A 19041-nucleotide genomic window follows, 5' to 3' on the forward strand; every position below is an offset into this window, starting at 1 on the left:
AGGAGGTTTATAAGGTAAACTTTTAAAACAATAAAATATAAAATTAAATTTACTAAATGAATAGTACAGAACATTTAATATAAAACCAGTTGTTGTTGTTGTTGTTGTTGTTGTTCAGTCGTTCAGTCGTGTCCGACTCGTGACCCCATGGACCATAGCACTTCCTGTCCTGCACTCTCTCCCAGAGCGTGCTCAAGTCCATATTCATTGCATCAGTGATGCTATCTAGCCATCTCATCCTCTGCCGTCCCCTTCTCCTTTTGCCCTCAGTAAGAACTCCCAATTTATAAAACAGAAATAGGCATCCGTTCATTTAAAAGCAGCTGGAACATCCAGGTCTTCCTAGCCCATTTGAAAACAGTCAGGGAGGGAGCTGCAGGCACATCCCATGGTAGAGGATTCCACAAGTCTGGGGCCATCACAGAAAAGGCCCTGTCCCTTGTTCCACCAACCTAACAAGTCTTATAATTGGCCACTTGAGCAGGGCCTCCATGGACAATCTTAGGGGCTGGGCAGGTTTATGTAGGTGCAAGCTGTCCTTCAAATAACCTGGCCCCAAGGCATTTAGAGATGAATACCAGTACTTTAAACTTGGTCCAGAAACACACAACCAGTGCATCTGTTACAGAATTGGTGGTCTATGCTCTGATTGCCTAGCCCTAGCAAGCATGCAGGCAGCCTTCTGCACCAGCTGAAGCTTCCCAACTGTCCTTAAAGGCAGCCCCATGTACAGCACATGATAGTAGCCTAGTCTGGATGTAACCAGGGCGTGGATGACTGTAGCAAGGTCTGTTTTCTCCAGATAGGGGCACAGCTGGTGAATCAGCTGAAGCTGACAAAGGCACCGCTGGTGAAGCAGCACAACCTGCATTTCCATAGGTAGTGCCAAATCTAGGAGAATGCCCAGCTGCACACTTGGCCCTTCAGGAGGAGTGCAAGCCCATCCCAGGCCAGTCTCATAGCTCCACCCAGGCTGGCAGATTCCGCCACCCAGAGTTCTTCCATCTTATCTGGATTAAGCCTCAGCTTGTTTGCCCTCATCCATCCCAAAACTGCCACCAGATTCAGGGTTTCCACACCCTTCCTGGGACTAGTTGGAGGAAACAAGAGGTGCCAGATACTGATGCCACTGTAGTCCAAACCTCCAGATGACCTCTCCCAGTGGCTTCATGTAGATGTTAAAAAGTGGGGGGAAATAGACACCTTAGGCACCCCAAGACCAATGTCTATGAGGCACAACAGGGGTCCCCAAGCAACAACTTCCCGTATGTCCTTCCAGAAAGCACTGGAGCCAATGTAATACTGTGCCCCCTTCCATTTCTACCCCAGCTAGGCATCCAGAAGGATACCACTGTCAGTGGTACTGAAGGACGCTGAGAGGTCCAGCAGAACTAACAGGGTTGCACTCCCCCTGTCCATTTCCCAGAACAAGGCATCCACCAGGGTAACCAAGGCCGTTTAAGACACAGAACCAGGCCTGAACCTGGTAATCAGTGTAAGCCAAGACTATCTTTAGTTGAGAAGCCACCAGCTTTTCCAGTATCTTACTCAAGCATAGTACATTAGGTACTGGATAATAATTAGCCAGAATCAGGATCCAGTTGTGATTTTTTTTCAACCAGGGTTTTGTAGCGATTGTAGTAATTTAGAGACATTTCCTTACAAGAAACATTGGGATGGGAATTTGGAGATGATCCCCAGAGAGCGAGGTGAGGGAGCAGAGCCTGGACTGGCTGAGGGAGCTCCAACAAAGAACTGTTCATTGTTATAACTCCATTTAATAAAACCACAATGTTATCTCCTTAAGATATGGACCCAAACCTATTACAGGTTTCACCACTACCTCTATATTGGACTGTGAAAGTCCAGCTATATTCAACTCTGAAAGTTCCATACCTTTCTCCATCAACCAAAAAATGAAAGGTAGTATAAAAGAGAAACTCACAACTTGGGATCAATCTGCAAGCCTGTAATCCACACCCATTTCTTCTCTGGTAATGATGATAGGTAGAGTCCAATCCAGTATCTTTGTGCAGGCACTATAATTTTTTTAATGAACTCCTGTATCAAAGAGAAAGCATTTGGGGCATTAGTATTCTTTTGTTGTATGCATTGTCCTACCTATTTCAGGAAAGCCCAGAACTTCTGAGCATCAGAACTACAGCCTGCCTACATTCAACATGATCCAGCGTCCCTCCAATTAATGAGTGTTTGTGTATCTTTCCATCTACACGCCCAATTCCTTTCATCTCCACTTGTCTGAATCCAATCACAGGTATGCATCCAGACCCATCACAGTGACTACTAGTTGGGTTTCTTGTATCTTAATGTGTATTTTTTTATTTCTGCATCAGCCCCAGGTTTACACTCCACACAGCAGAGTTCTGGCTCAGGTTGGGATGTAGCTAAATGCCGCCCCAAACAGCACCAGGCTGGAGCCCCAGAGCTGGATGAGCCAGAAGACTTTCTAGAACTGCGTCGTACCCTTTTGAGCCCCACCTGTGGATTCCAAACCAGAAGCAACACAAAGCTGGTCTCACTCACTGGTTGGGATTCCACTTCACTGGGATCTCTTGACAGAGGGCAGTTCAGAAATACTTTAAATAAATCGCAACTCAGATGACTGCCTAGAGCAGGGTGCAGAACCTTAGGCCCAGGGGCCAAATCCAGCCCACAGGGGTTCCAGTCTGCCCCTGTGGGTACTTCAGAAAGCCACACTGTGGCATTCCTGCCTGAGGTTTCACCTTTCTTCAACCTCCCCTCAGAAACTGAGAACCAAACCCCTCAGAAACGCCTGCTTTCACTTTGGGACAGCTGTACCCACTGTCCAACAAGCTTCAGCCCCTTTTACTCTCTCTGGGTCCCAGAGAAACTCAGAATGCTCAATTGGATCTCTCCACCCACTACAGGAGAAGTAACCTGGAAATAGATATAGTAAAGGTAGTGTAAAATCAAGCATGATACGGGCATGATAAAGGACAAAGAAGGCAGGGACTTCACAGAAGCAGATGAGATTAAGAAGAGTTGGCAAGAATACACAGAAGAACTATACAGGAAAGATCTTAATGTCCTTGATAGCCATGATAGTACGGTCACTGAACTTGAGCCGGACATCCTCGAGAGTGAAGTCAAGTGGGCCTTAGGAAGCATTAGTAACAACAAAGCTAGTGGAGATGACAGTATTCCAGCTGAGCTATTTAAAATCCTAAAAGATGATGCTGTTAAAGTGCTGCATTCAATATGCCAACAAACCTGGAACACTCAACAATGGCCGCAAGACTGGAAAAGGTCAGTTTACATTCCAATTCCAAAGAAGGGCAACGCCAAGGAGTGTTCAAACTACCGCACAATTGCGCTCATTTCACATGCCAGCAAGGTGATGCTCAAAATCCTTCAAGCTAGGCTTCAGCAGTATGCGAACCGAGAACTACCGGAAGTACAAGCTGGGTTTAGAAGAGGCAGAGGAACTAGAGATCAAATTGCCAACATTTGCTGCATCATGGAGAAAGCAAGAGAATTCCAGAAAAACGTCTATTTCTGCTTCATTGACTACGCTAAAGCCTTTGATTGTGTGGATCACAACAAACTGTGGCAAATTCTTAAAGTGATGGGAGTACCAGACCACCTTACCTGTCTCCTGAGAAACCTGTACGAGAGTCAAGAAGCATCAGTAAGAACCAGACATGGAACAACCGAGTGGTTCAAAATTGGGAAAGGAGTACGACAAGGCTGCATATTGTCACCCTGCTTATTTAACTTATATGCAGAGTACATCATGAGAAACGTCGGGTTGGATGAATCAGAGGTCGGAATTAAGATTGCTGGGAGAATTATCAACAACCTCCGATATGTAGATGATACCACCCTAATGGCAGAAAGCAAAGAGGATCTAAAGAGCCTCTTGTTGAGGGTGAAAGAGGAGAGTGCAAAAGCTGGTTTGAAACTCAACATTAAAAAAACTAAGATCATGGCATCTGGCCCTATCACTTCCTGGCATATAGAAGGGGAAGAAATGGAAGCAGTATTTTCTTGGGCTCCAAGATCACCACAGATGGTGACTGTAGCCATGAAATTAAAAGACGCTTGCTCCTTGGGAGGAAAGCTATGGCCAACCTAGACAGCATAGTAAGAAGCAGAGACATCACCTTGCCGACAAAGGTCCGTCTAATCAAAGCTATGGTTTTCCCAGTAGTAATGTATGGCTGTGAGAGCTGGACTATAAGGAAGGCTGAGCGCCGAAGAATTGATGCTTTCGAACTGTGGTGCTGGAGAAGACTCTTACGAGTCCCCTGGACTGCAAGGAGGTCCAATCAGTCAATCCTAAAGGAAATCAACCCTGAGTGCTCATTGGAAGGACAGATAATGAAGCTGAAGCTCAAATATTTTGGCCACCTAATGCGAAGAGAAAACTCCCTGGAAAAGACCCTGATGCTGGGAAAGACTGAAGGCAAAAGGAGAAGGGGACGGCAGAGGATGAGATGGCTAGATAGCATCACCGATGCAATGAATATGAACTTGAGCACACTCCGGGAGAGAGCGCAGAACAGGAAGGCCTGGCGTGCTATGGTCCATGGGGTCACGAAGAGTCGGACACGACTGAACGACTGAACAACAACAACACAAAATCAAGCAACATGTGGGAATCTGTTTTTTTAAAAAACAAAGGTTTATTTAAAACATGAAATGTTATAATTAGCATAAATCAAGGCTTGCTTCTAACTTCCCCATCAGCTCCACCGTCCTAACGTCCTAAACACAAGCCCCACTAACTAGCCGCTGCTGCCACAATCCCTAAGGCCCTAGGACTGACTGCTGGCTCCTTCCTTATATAACCTCAGGATCCTCACACACACTCAGGCCCCGCCCGCCTTTCACTCACTCTCTGGCACACTATCAACCCAGCCTCACCTGGGTTAAAGTTACCAACTAACACACATACATTGGCATAATAGGCATTGTTACACTCACCCTTTCCCCTGGCCCCACCTCCTTCCTCCCAACCACCAGTTGTTTGTGGTTTCCGAGTGTTTGGGCAGTTTTCCCTCCCCTTCCCAAAAGGCTGAAATGCCTCCCTTAAGGCTTCGTTATGGGCGGTAAGAGCTTGAAGCTAAAATAGGCAGGTGTTTCCGCCCTACCCCCTTGTCTTTAGCCCAGCCATTTTGCCCTTGGCCTGAGGGCGGCTCCCAAACGCACTTCGGCCCTTGGGCTGGAAAAGCTTCTGCCGCCCTGGCCTAGAGAAAGAGTTTGTCTCACGAGAAACCTGGACTGTTCCACTTCAGGCTCCAGTTCCAGCGAAAGTTCTTCCATGAAACGATCCTGAACATTTTGAAAGCCGGCGTGTTGGGGGAAAGGCCCCAGTGGAACCCTCCTTCCTAACGTATAGTTTTCCATGTGCAGTGTGGATATTTTAATGAATGTGAGCTGCATTTTTTATCATGCTACACACCCACACCTATACCCCACAGTTTAAGGCGATACAGTCCAGGAACATGTGATCACATGGGGAGTTGTTCCTCTAGAGCGGAGGTTTTCAAACTGAAGTGCAGGGTTCTTTGGCGGCTTATCAGCACTGACACAATGAGAAGATGAGCGATGCCAGTTTTATAATTTTGCAGCCCTACTGTGAACTGCATAGAGGGACATGTTCTGACTTCCACTTCAGACGCAGAGGCAGATGACATGTGACACACACACAGAACTGTAGCCCAGACAGTAGCCCTTTTCGTTTGTTTCAAACTCTGTTCCAGGAAAAGATGATTAATAAAGAAGGGGCAAGGCTGCCCACTTCTTTTCCTACTCCAAATCACAGAAACATACCTGCATTTGAAACCCTGCATGCGGAAAGGCCACTGGAAGGCTATGGGTGGGGGGCGGGGGGGGGAGGATGGGGAGAGAACTCTTTTTTCACTCGCTAGGTGCCATCCCCCTGCTACTTCTCCACTGTCAATCTCACCTTCCCAAAGAGGCTTTTGAAACAAGAGTGTTGAGGTTACAGCTGCATGGATTTCTTTGCAATGTATAATTTGGCTCCCCTTCATGGATCACTGCCTCGTTGTGGCGAAGGGGCTTGCGTAACTCAGTGAAGCCATAAGCTATGCCGTGCAGGGCCACCCAAGACGGACAGGTCATGGCAGAGAGTTCTGACAAAATGTGGTCCACTGGAGAAGGAAATGGCAACCCACTCCAGTATTCTTGCCAAGAAAACCCCATGGAACGTATCACAAGGCTAAAAGAGATGACGCCGGAAGATGAGCCCCTCAGGTCGGAAGGTGTCCAATATGCTACTGGGGAAGAGCAGAGGGTATTTCCAAGTAGCGCCAGAAAGAGTGAAGCGGCTGGGCCAAACCCGAAAGGACACTCAGCTGTGGATGTGTCTGGTGGTGAAAAGAAAATCCGATGCTGTAAAGAACAATATTGTTTAGGAACCTGGAATGTCAGATCAATGAATCAAGGTAAGCTGGAGGTGGTCAAACATGAGATGGCAAGATTGAACATCGACATCTTGGGAATCAGCGAACTAAAATGGACAGGCATGGGCGAATTTAATTCAGGTGACCATCATATCTACTATTGTGGGCAAGAATCCCTTAGAAGAAATGGAGTAGCACTCATAGTCAACAAAAGGGTGGGAAAAGCAGTACTGGGGTACAATCTTAAAAATGATAGAATGATCTCAGTACGAATCCAAGGCAAACCATTCAACATCACAGTAATTCAAGTTTATGCCCCAACCACTGAGGCTGAAGAAGCTGAGGTTGATCGGTTCTATGAAGACCTACAACACCTTCTAGAACTAACACCAAAAAAAGATGTCCTCTTCATCATAGGGGATTGGAATGCTAAAGTAGGAAGTCAAGAAATCACCGGGATAACAGGCAAGCATGGCCTTGGTGTACAAAATGAAGCAGGACAAAAGCTAATAGAGTTTTGCCAAGAGAACATGCTGATCATAGCAAACACTCTTTTCCAACAGCACAAGAGGCGACTCTACACATGGAAGTCACCAGATGGTCAATATCGAAATCAGATTGATTATGTCCTTTGCAGCCGAAGATGGAGAAGCTCCATACAGTCAGTAAAAACAAGACCTGGAGCTGACTGTGGCTCAGATCATGAGCTGCTTCTTGCAAAATTTCGGCTTAAATTGAAGAACGTCGGGAAAACCACTAAACCGTTCAGGTATGACCTAAATCATATCCCTGATGAATATACAGTGGAGGTGAGGAATAGATTTCAGGGATTAGACCTGATAGACAGAGTGCCTGAGGAACTATGGACGGAGGTCCGTAACACTGTTCAGGAGGCAGCAACGAAATCCATCCCAAAGAAAAAGAAATGCAAGAAAGCAAAGTGGCTGTCTGATGAGGCTTTACAAGTAGCTCACGAAAGAAGGGAAGCGAAAAGCAAGGGAGAAAGGGGAAGATATACCCAACTGAATGCAGAGTTCCAGAGAATAGCAAGGAGAGACAAGAAGGCCTTCTTAAGTGAACAATGCAAAGAAATCGAGGAAAACAACAGAATGGGAAAGACTAGAGATCTCTTCAAGAAAATTGGAGATCTCAAGGGAACGTTTTGTGCAAAGATGGGCATGATAAAGGACAAAGAAGGCAGGGACCTAACAGAAGCAGATGAGATTAAGAAGAGGTGGCAAGAATACACAGAAGAACTATACAGGAAAGATCTGAATGTCCCTGATAGCCATGATAGTGCGGTCACTGAACTTGAGCCGGACATCCTAGAGAGTGAAGTCAAGTGGGCCTTAGGAAGCATTAGTAACAATAAAGCTAGCGGAGATGACAGTATTCCAGCCGAGCTATTTAAAATCCTAAAAGATGATGCTGTTAAAGTGCTGCATTCAATATGCCAACAAACCTGGAACACTCAACAGTGGCCACAAGACTGGAAAAGGTCAGTTTACATTCCAATTCCAAAGAAGGGCAACGCCAAAGAGTGTTCAAACTACCTCACCATTGCGCTCATTTCACATGCCAGCAAGGTGATGCTCAAAATCCTACAAGCTAGGCTTCAGCAGTATGCGAACCGAGAACTACCGGAAGTACAAGCTGGGTTTCGAAGAGGCAGAGGAACTAGAGATCAAATTGCCAACATTTGCTGCATCATGGAGAAAGCAAGAGAATTCCAGAAAAACGTCTATTTCTGCTTCATTGACTACGCTAAAGCCTTTGATTGTGTGGATCACAACAATTTGTTGTGATTTGTGTGGCAAATTCTTAAAGTGATGGGAGTACCAGACCACCTTACCTGTCTCCTGAGAAACCTGTATGAGGGTCAAGAAGCAACAGTAACAACCAGACATGGAACAACCGATTGGTTCAAAATTGGGAAAGGAGTACGACAAGGCTGCATATTGTCACCCTGCTTATTTAACTTATATGCAGAGTACATCATGAGAAATGCCGGGTTGGATGAATCAGAGGTCGGAATTAAGATTGCTGGGAGAATTATCAACAACCTCCAATATGCAGACGATACCACCCTAATGGCAGAAAGCAAAGAGGATCTAAAGAGCCTCTTGTTGAGGGTGAAAGAGGAGAGTGCAAAAGCTGGTTTGAAACTCAACATTAAAAAAACTAAGATCATGGCATCTGGCCCCATCACTTCCTGGCATATAGAAGGGGAAGAAATGGAAGCAGTGACAGATTTTACTTTCTTGGGCTCCAAGATCACCGCAGACGGTGACTGTAGCCATGAAATTAAAAGACGCTTGCTCCTTGGGAGGAAAGCTATGGCCAACCTAGACAGCATAGTAAGAAGCAGAGACATCACCTTGCCGACAAAGGTCCATCTAATCAAAGCTATGGTTTTCCCAGTAGTAATGTATGGCTGTGAGAGCTGGACTATAAGGAAGGCTGAGCGCCGAAGAATTGATGCTTTCAAACTGTGGTGCTGGAGAAGACTCTTACGAGTCCCCTGGACTGCAAGGAGGTCAAATCAATCCATCCTAAAGGAAATCAACCCTGAGTGCTCATTGGAAGGACAGATAATGAAGCTGAAGCTCCAATATTTTGGCCACCTAATGCGAAGAGAAAACTCCCTGGAAAAGACCCTGATGCTGGGAAAGACTGAAGGCAAAAGGAGAAGGGGACGGCAGAGGATGAGATGGCTAGATAGCATCACCGATGCAATGAATATGAACTTGAGCACGCTCCGGGAGAGAGCGCAGGACAGGAAGGCCTGGCGTGCTATGGTCCATGGGGTCACGAAGAGTCGGACACGACTGAACGACTGAACAACAACATAATTTGGCTCTCACTTGCCATGCTCTTCAAAGTCCCTGCCTATACCAACCTTGAAAATAAGCATAGAAAAGTTACTGGCCCATACAAAAAAAATTATTAGCCTGCTGCAGGCTGGCAAGGGAAAAACAGGGAGCTCTGCCCTTCCTGCAGCAACCCCACCCACTGCATTCCTGTGCTGTGTGCAGAGGAGGAGGTTTCTCTACTCTGGCAGCCACTGGCTTTGTAAACTGGGCACAGAGGAGAGACAGATTCTGTCCTTCGTCCAGCACCCCACTCCCCCATCTGCACACGATTCCATGTCACGTACGGCTAGCAGGCAAGTGCTAAAATACCAGGCTGGTCTATACACTTGTTACATCAGGAGGAACAACTGCTGTGGGCACTTGGGAACATTCCCTAACCATACCGTTTAGTAATTTTGAAATGGCCACTCTTAGGGGCAAAGCACTTGATCTAGTTCAGTTGCATTTTCCGTTCTGTTCGTGGTTGTTAGTTATGGGACTAGGCAGGGACCAAAAGAAGCCTTGCTTTGGCTCCAATTAAGTTCTCAAGCCCTGTTCCACTGGGTGTCTGTGGAATTATTAAAACACGGATGAATTTATCCTTGTTTGGAAATGGGATGGAGCACTGAGTGGGCCTACACTTCACACGATTCTCAGTTCACGCCATTTATTTAAGGTTGCGCTCCTATGTAGTTTTACTTAGAATCAACCTCAAACTCAAGACTGCCTTCAGAATAAGCATGTGCATTGTATGAAGTGCACTGTATGAATGCATAATTGTTTCCTTTACCATCTCCTCCTCGTCTTGGATCACGAGCAGTTGAGAATCCCTTGCTGAGCAATCATCTCGGCTCTCATTCCAGGATTTAACATCAGGTGATGGCCAGTAGCACTTGTCCTTGTGGACATGCCACTGTGAAGGGCAGAGTTTGCAAGTGGAATTCACTGGGAAGGGGAGAGAGGGAGACACACCCATAATTAATATTTCTGGCCAGGCCTCCATTTCTAATGTGGAATATATTTTTTTAGAAGTCAGCAAATGTAGGAGTCCAATGACTTTAGGGTACCTACAGTCATGCAGCAAACAGTGGATTCTACTGTATCGGAGCCACTTTCAGCAAGCTAAACATTTGCAGTTCATCAAGAGTCCTGGATCTTTTCACTCAACCTAGTTCTGCTACTCTATTTCCATAAACTGATGGAGGGTTCCTAGTGCTACCAATCCAAAGGCACTGTGCAGCTATTCCCTCCTTTTTTCCTTCACAGATTTTCTGCAGTAAAAAAAAAGTCAGAAGGCTGTCGGGAACATGAGAGGGTGACAGGTGGAAGACAATGACATCTAGACCCTTTGTAACATTCCATCTGCCTAAATTAGTCACAGAAAATGAGAAAGACGTCTTAAACCAACCGAAAGACATATTTGGCCCAAACCACACATCACAATACATCTGCATGTAACATTAGCCTGAGTGACAGTTGCTGCTCCATAGCAAAGTGTCCTCGGGAAGGAGCGATTCGCAGTGGGAAAAGTGGATTTTGCAGCCACTGGGACCCAGAGTGGCCTACATTTACCTTTGTAAGCAACTGTCTGGAATCCCAATTTGCGGGGCGGGGGAGACAAAACAAATCACATTCTGCAGTTTTGCCGGACTTTCCCAGTCGGGTATTTGTATGTGCTGTATTCAGTACATACAGCTGCTACGGTGCTGGAAGAGAAGACAAAGAGCAGCAGGGATCGCATTCCCACACCCCCTGCTGAAAGCATGCCAGCTCGGTAGCTGTTGCGAAGGGCCTACTTATCTACAAGGTCAAGCCATTCGCTCTCCTCCTGGGCCACAGGGTGTGTCTGCACTTATGTCCTCTATCAACAGTAGTGCACTCCAGTGAGAAAGCGCTTCATGCCTGCGCTGTCACGGACTGTAGCTGCTGGAAGAAACTTGCCTGTCTTCCAGTCCTGTTTCATGGATTCCAAAAGAAGACACTGCTCCAAAAGATTGTGGTAGAATGTATTTTACCTCACGGGTGACTGGGGGGAAAGTAAATGTTGCTTATATAGCTTTGGCTGGCACGGTGTTTAGGCTCTGGAGCTAGTTTACACAACGCAAGCCTCCAGCTTTAGATTTAGATGATGCCATTTCAGCCAGGGGCACGGACAGGAAGACTCTTCCTGCATAAACGTATTGGCCTTCGCCGTTACCAGGGGTGTAGCTGACAAGAGGCCATGGAACCAATGACAAGTCTCAGGCTAGTCATTTCTGGAGAGGAATTTGCGACAATTCTAGTGTCAAAGAGGAGTAAAAAATAAAATAAATACAAAAGAATAAACTAGCAGAGAGAGATCCTTTGTCAGAGAGATCCAGGGAAGCACACCACAGCACACCACTGCTTTTTGTGGTACCAGCCCAGGCAAGCTTTCTTGTCGGAAGGCTTTCCGGCAATCTGATAGAAACATTTTGATGGGTTTTGCTGACCGTGGCCTGGAAGCAACGCCACCAGGTGCTACAGCTGCTGCACTGGGGCATTTTGTTTGCAAGTGGGTTTTGCCCATCCCTATAAAAATGAATGATGTGGATGAGCTCTGTTCCACAATATTGCTGGCTAGCAGAATGAAAATTGCTGAATCAGAGAAGATGCCTTCAGCCCTGTTTGCTCTTCAAATGGCCAAACTCGGGGCACATTGCTAATGTATGGTCTGGCAAAATGACATCGTTACTAGTCTAGTTATTCCATCTCCAGAGGCAGGCTATGAATGGGAGATACGAGAGAACAATTTTGTACCCAAGTTGGTTACAATGTCACCAGCTCCATGGACTATTGAACAGTTGAACACCAGATATTTGTCAAAGCTCTGCAGCTGCCATCACCATGGATTGGCAGGTACTGACGTGTAGTTGTATTGAAAGTAGATGCGAATGGCACTCAGAAGTGTGAAAATCAGATGGTGAGGACAAGCGAATGATACATATATGACCCTGTTGCATGCATGCTGTCTTGGTCTGAGGTGCACTATATAAGATCCATGAACGATATATGCTGCTATCACTAACATGTTTCTACTATTGCCTTCTTTTGTAGTATAAAACAACAACACCTTTGTTGTTGTTCAGTCGTTAAGTTGTGTCTGACTCTTCATGACCCCATGGACCATAGCACACCAGGCCTTCCTGTCCTCCGTTCTCTCCCGGAGTGTGCTCAAGTTCATATTCATTGCATCCGTGATGCTATCTAGCCATCTCATCCTCTGCCGTCCCCTTCTCCTTTTGTCTTCAGTCTTTCCCAGCATCAGGGTCTTTTCCAGGGAGTTTTCTCTTCCCATTAGGTGGCCAAAATATTTGAGCTTCACCTTCAGTATCTGTCCTCCCAATGAGCACTCAGGGTTGATTTCCTTTAGGATGGACTGATTTGACCTCCTTGCAGTCCAGGGGACTCGTAAGAGTCTTCTCCAGCACCACCGTTGGAAAGCATCAATTCTTTGGCGCTCAGCCTTCCTTATAGTCCAGCTCTCACAGCCATACATTACTACTGGGAAAACCATAGCTTTGATTAGACGGACCTTTGTTGGCAAGGTGATGTCTCTGCTTCTTACTATGCTGTCTAGGTTTGCCATAGCTTTCATCCCAAGGAGCAAGCGTCTTTTAATTTCATGGCTACAGTCACCATCTGTGGTGATCTTGGAGCCCAAGAAAATACTGCTTCCATTTCTTCCCCTTCTATATGCCAGGAAGTGATGGGGCCAGATGACAACACCTAGATTAACCTGTTTGCTCACATCTGCATGTATTGCATGCATATGTATTGATGAGTAATTGAATACATAAATAAAATTATATCATTCTTATTCGGCTCTTCACTAGCTCAGATAACAGTAATTTGAGGCTCTGCAATATTGGTTTCTAGCAAAATTTTGGTTGAGGTGCTATTGATAAGGAAATATTGCGAAAACATGGGTCCCCCCTTTTTTGCACTTAGCACCTTAACACCTGTTCTTATTAATCCAAACCTAGACCAAAGTTACAGAGCATACAGTTATGATTGATTCAAATCATGAATGGTTGCTGCACAATCACAAAAGAGGGTCAATTTTGGGGACAAGGCGGCATAATCTTCCATTCCCCCCTCCAGCCCCACTGTAGCATGTGGATTCCAAACCATGGGGGGAGGAGGGACATCTTGAAGAAAAACTGTGCCCCAATATTGTACTACTAATTTCCTATGGAAAACCAGTTACTGCCGTACTAAGAGGCTAACAATATAATCCTACGCATGTCTAATCAAAAGTAAGCCCCACTGAGTTCAATTGAACTTCCTCCCAAGTATATGTGCTGATAAATCAGTGAAACAAAGTGTGTGTGTGTGTGGGGGGGGGGCATTTGATGAACTCTCCCTGGATGACTGGGTCAATTTCATGAGTTTTTGGTCGATTCACTGTTTCTCATTACCATTTTATCCAACTTGTTGGGATTTAGTAATCTGGGATTTTGATCTGTCTGGACTGAGTGCTTGTCATCTGTCTTTACACGGCCTAGCTACATGTGACTCAGGAACTCTGTGATCAGAGCTCTCACTGCCTTTAAAAAGACACTATACAGCAGCTGGGGCACCAGGGCGGCTCAAGGAGTTTTGCTGCCTGAGGCAAAGGACAAGATGGCGCCTCCCCTATTCCACGTACAGAAGCCGACTGAACCAGCAGCTGAATCTTAATGCAGCGCTGGCAATGGGACAGCATCAGGTTAGATGTGGGGAACCTGTGGCTCAGCCCTAGCCAGCATTGCAAGTGATCAGGGCTGTTGGGAGTTGTAGTCCAATTACCAACTGGAGGTCCACAGGCCTCCACATCTGCATTAGATAATGGAAGTTCAGTCAGCAAATATATTCAGTAGGCAAATATGTGGCTGGCTGGCTGGCTGGCTGCTTGCTGGCTGCTTGCTGGCTGCTTGCTGGCTGGTTTGCTTGCATATGTGTTTGGTGGGCCTGAGCTAGCGCAAGAGAGGCAACCTGGCACCCTCTGGGGGCAGGGCTCGGCATGGAACATACATGTCACACTACTGATGTGTGACATCAGTAGAGACAGCCAAGAGTCCTGTGGCTGCTTAATGTATGCAGCCCTCTGGAAACTGGTACCTGAGAGTAGGGATGTCAGAGAATTCCGCGACGGATCTCGGTGAGGCCAAATGCCAGTGCATTCGGCCCCCCAAAATCTGTCGCGGAACGAAGCCCCCGCCCCCCCAACCCATGAAAGGCGCGCGGGACGAAGTCCCCGCCACCCCCACACCACGAAAGGTGTGCGAAACAGAGTACGTACCTGCTCCCATCCGCGCTGCTTTGCGAATGGCGGCCGTCCTGTGGCCGCCATTCACTTCCTCCTCTTCAAGCCATGATAGGCTACATAAATACTTACGTAGCCTATCACGGCTAACGCAGGGACGCCATTTGTGTCCCTGTGGAGGCCGTGATAGGCTACATACGTATTTACATAGCCTATCATGGCGGGGGGGGGGAACCCAGCGTATGCAAATGGTGGTGGCTACCGCCATTTGCGTACACTGGGTTTTTCCCCCTGCCGTGATAGGCTATGTAAATATTTACGTAGCCTATCACGGCTCAATACAGGGACAGAAATGGCAGCGGATACGACAGCTGCCATTTGCATCCCTGCAGGGCTGCCCAGTGGCCGGATGTCTGGCTGTGGGCGGCCGGAGCCGGCTGGCGGCTCTGCAGCTTGGCCGCGGAGTGGAGCCGGCCAGGCAGGATTCCGGGGGGAGGGATGGAGCGCCTCCCCCCCCGTCGAGGATTCCGGGGGGAGGGACGGAGCGCCTCCCCCTCATCGCGGATGCCCCTCAGCGGAGCAATGTAAGGGATTCGTACATCCCTACCTGAAAGTGAGTTGTCACTGCGTGAGCAGTACAAGCTGAAGTTCTTTACTGCAAAGGTGCTGCTGGAATAAAACTGCTAGCGTCTGGGAGCTGCACAGACACCCATTTTATCTGTATGCTTTCCTGAGATCTTAATGATATAGGGCGGGATACAAATGTTTTAAATAAATAAAATAAAAATAAATAATAAATAGTAAGTAAAGCAACTTTGTTCACAGGAAGTCAGATGCCACAAAACAGCACAGATGAATGTCCAGTAAAGGAGCAGAGACAAGCGCCTGCACACAACTGCTGTGTTTCCTTGTCAATGACTGTTGATAAAGGGACAACAAAAGAAAAATAAAATACGCTGGGGTTACCTGAGGAGCTGCTCTGGTGTTGGTTGCATATTCTGCTTCTTAGACGAGACTGGAACTTTTCCAAACAGGCACTGCAGTTCGCTGAGCATGTGCTGATAGCTCTGCCGGCTTCAGTCCCAGATTTTTCTTCCTTGGCCTCCAGTTGCAGAGCTTCCAAAAACCCAAAATGAAAATCCAGGCATTTAAATAAATAGGCATATGTTTAAGGCTCAAAATATGGATGTCAAAGGCTGGGAAAACAAGATGAATGTCAATAAGATGGGGGGACGAGCTGCAAAAGAGGACAAGACTCCTGTAGCTCTGATCATGAGGGCATTTTGGCAGGTACGGTTCGTCAGGCAGAGATGAGAGAAGCTGCACCAGCCAGAGTTCCCTCCTATACTGATATTAAGAAGTCTTGGCCTTCTTTGGCTACACCGCCTACTAATGAGAATTTACCTGAATAGAATTTTTTTTTAAACCATTTCTTTCAGAGTGTAAATATTACACTCACCCTGCTCCTCCCAGTGCTGAGAAGTTCCAGGGGTGCAGGGCTTACCCAGGTTTAGCTTCCTTTTGAAGAAGGCCAGTGGAGGCTTAGGGCATTTTGTAATATTTGAGTTTATTTACAAATCTGCAGGCAGAACAAAGATGGAGGCACAACTTAACACTCCAGCAGAGAGTCAAATCCCTGGCCCCACATCAGATCTCCAGGGAGGGACACTATCCCCCCAAATGCACTTTCCAGAACTTGCAGAGACCAAAACAATCAGTCTCTGTAGCCCTGTTTGGGCACTGCCCTGAACAGGAAATCGGAACCTGTGTAGAGGGGACAGGGCCACAGGTAGGGTTCCCAGCTCTCCGGGCCTTGCCCTGAGTCTCCAGGTGGGAGGGGAGCAGGGGAAATCTCGGGGTGAGCGCTCTCTGGCAATGGCAAAATGGAAAGGTGAAGATATCTTTTATGTTCTTTTTGTGCAAGTTTGCCCTTCCATGCAAGATTTCCCTTATCTAAAGGAATCCTTCTTTCTTCTAATAGCTTTCTTGACACTGCTCATTACCCACACCAGTAACTGGTTGGACTTTTTATTATTTATTTATTATTAAATTTATTAATTGCCCATCTGGCTGGTCACCCAGCCACTCTGGGCGATGTACAACATATAATACAACAGTTTTAAGACAATAAAATTCTACAATAAAAACATTTTCTAAAATACCCTAACCCACCCCAAATGCCTGCCTGAACAATCACGTTTTTAATGCACGGCGGAAGCTCATTAAAGAGGGGGCATGGCGGAGTTCCCTAGGGAGGGAGTTCCACAGAGTGGGGGCCACCACAAAAAAGGCCCTCTCCCTCGTCCCCACCAGTCTAGCTGTCCTGGCTGATGGGACAGAGAGAAGTCCATCCGAGGCTGATCTTGTTAAGCGGCCTGTCTGGTGTTGCTGGAGGCACTCCTTAAGATAGGCTGGGCTGGAACCATATAGGGTTTTAAAGGTCAAAACCAACACCTTGAATTTGGCCCGGAAAACAACTGGTAGCCAGTGCAACTCCTTCAGCACTGGAGTGATGTGATCTCGCTGGTGGCTGCCTTTAATCAGGCGAGCCACCGCGTTCTGTACCAGCTGCAGCTTCTGAACCGTCTTCAAGGGTAACCCCACGTAGAGCGCATTACAGTAGTCCAAACGAGAGGAGACCAGGGCATGTACTACCAATGGGAGCAGATGGTCGGGAAGGTAGGGGTGCAGCTGCCATATCTGATGGTGTTGGTACAATGCTGTCCGGCTCACAGCTGACACCTGAGCCTCCATGGACAGCTGGGAGTCCAAAATGACCCCCAGGCTGCGGACCTGGTCTTTCAAGGGTAGCCGTACCCCATTTTTGGTGCTACATTTCCTGACGTGCGGCATACATTCCAGCTGAGCCTTTATTACTGTGGGTTTGAGTACCCTCCAAGCATTCTGAAGAGATTTAACCTGCTTGACTCCCCCTTGACTCCCGGCAGTGTGGCTTATCCCAAGTAGCTCCAGCCTCCCTACTCCTTTGCCAGTGATGTCTGACCAATGCCAAAATGGCACTTTGGAAGGACTGTAACTCAGCCATCACCTTTTTTCCCCCAGTGCTTCAGAAGTGCGCAAATAGGTTCACAATTTTTAAATTATTATTATTTTCCCCTCGTCTTTCACAAGTTTGCAGATTCACCTGTCCGCTATGTGCAGTCTCGCCTTGTCAATTTCTTAGTATATTACATACTCCCCTTCCTGCTTCCCTTGACAGTGATCTCCCAAAGCTGTAATATAGCTGTAATTGAGAAGGACCCAGAGGGAAAACAATACCAAAAGAAAATACAAACCCATTTGTGCAATTCAGAAGCATGAAAAAATAAAATGTGAACAAAGTAATTGCTCTGAAAAAGAGCACCAAAGGTGGGGGAGGGCAATAACTCCCTCTTGTCAATATCATCCTCTATACCTTGAACTGACGCTTGTCAGTTTCCTCCCCCCTTTTAACGCTTCCCCAAACTCCGACAGGAGCGGCTGAACCAGACAGAGCAATTGCAGTGGGCAGGTGTAATTTCTGCTGGTGCAGAGCCCCAATTGCTCTGTCCCATTCAGCCACCACTGAACCGGACTCGGGGAAGCATCAAAAGGGGAAGGAAACTGACAAGTGCAGGTCACTGTAATGGTGCGAGGATGATACTGACATTGCCAGTGTGGTGTAGTGGCAAGAGTGTTGGACTGGGAGCCGGGAGATCCGGGTTCTAGTCCCCACTCGGCCGTGGAAGCTCACTGGGTGACTTTGGGCTAGTCACACACTCTCAGCCCAACCTACCTCACAGGGTTGTTGTTGCAAGGATAAAATGGAGAGGAGGAGGATAACATAAGCCACCTTGGGTTCCTTGCAAGAGGAAAAAAGGCGAGATATAAATGCAATAAATAAATAAATAAATTGCCCCCCATTCAGAGCTTCTTTCCGGAGCATTTACTTTGCTTGCAAACATTTTTTTCTCTTTTTCCTTCTCAGTGTTTCTTTTTCAGTGAGAACTCCCAAAGCTGTCAATAGAAGCGCCGAAGTGGAATATGGAATAGACAAGGAAAGTGACTGTACTACTACAGACTATACCTAGTGGACAGACAAAACTGCACACTTGTGAACAACAGAAAAATGATTTTTTAAAAAAAATTACAAAAGCATTTGCATACTTCCAAAGCACCCAAAAAAGAAGGGGGGAAAGGCTGTAAATGAAGTAAGTGATCTGAAAAGGGTTGGAGGGGGCTGGGGGGTGGGAGAGAAAGTTTCCTGCCACAGGGACGAGGATTTGAGAAGGATTGCTATGAAAAGCAAAGGACACTGAGATACATGCAGGAAGCAGCATGGAGGACTGAGGGGGAAAGAAGCCACACCCAGCTGCCCCACACCTGATTGCCTGTCGGGAGTGATGTGTGTTGTTCAGCGAGCCACAAACCCATTGCAGCTTATTCTCAGGGTGGCTTAGCATGACATGTGAACTGGCCCAGTGTGTTTTGAGTTCTGGGTAACCAGCTTCCTCCATCTGCTCTTGTTAGAGTG

At 46.9% G+C, this 19041-nt stretch overlaps 1 protein-coding gene across 1 annotated transcript in view; it reads right to left on the bottom strand.

Annotated features, from left to right (window-relative positions):
* Positions 1 to 19041, bottom strand: part of LOC146355333 (killer cell lectin-like receptor subfamily B member 1A) — a 40700-nt gene that overhangs the window by 14553 nt on the left and 7106 nt on the right. The window contains exons 4-6 of the mRNA XM_084829872.1: positions 15495 to 15644; positions 10053 to 10207; positions 1946 to 2061 (exon numbers count right to left, since the gene is read on the bottom strand). Coding sequence (XP_084685998.1) covers positions 1946 to 2061; positions 10053 to 10207; positions 15495 to 15644 — 421 coding nt within the window. The remainder of the gene's footprint in view (positions 1 to 1945; positions 2062 to 10052; positions 10208 to 15494; positions 15645 to 19041) is intronic.

This window comes from Heloderma suspectum, chromosome 2 (genome assembly GCF_057233095.1).
Source record: "Heloderma suspectum isolate Gila_16-S chromosome 2, 16-S_ref, whole genome shotgun sequence".
NCBI classification, from domain to species: domain Eukaryota; kingdom Metazoa; phylum Chordata; class Lepidosauria; order Squamata; family Helodermatidae; genus Heloderma; species Heloderma suspectum.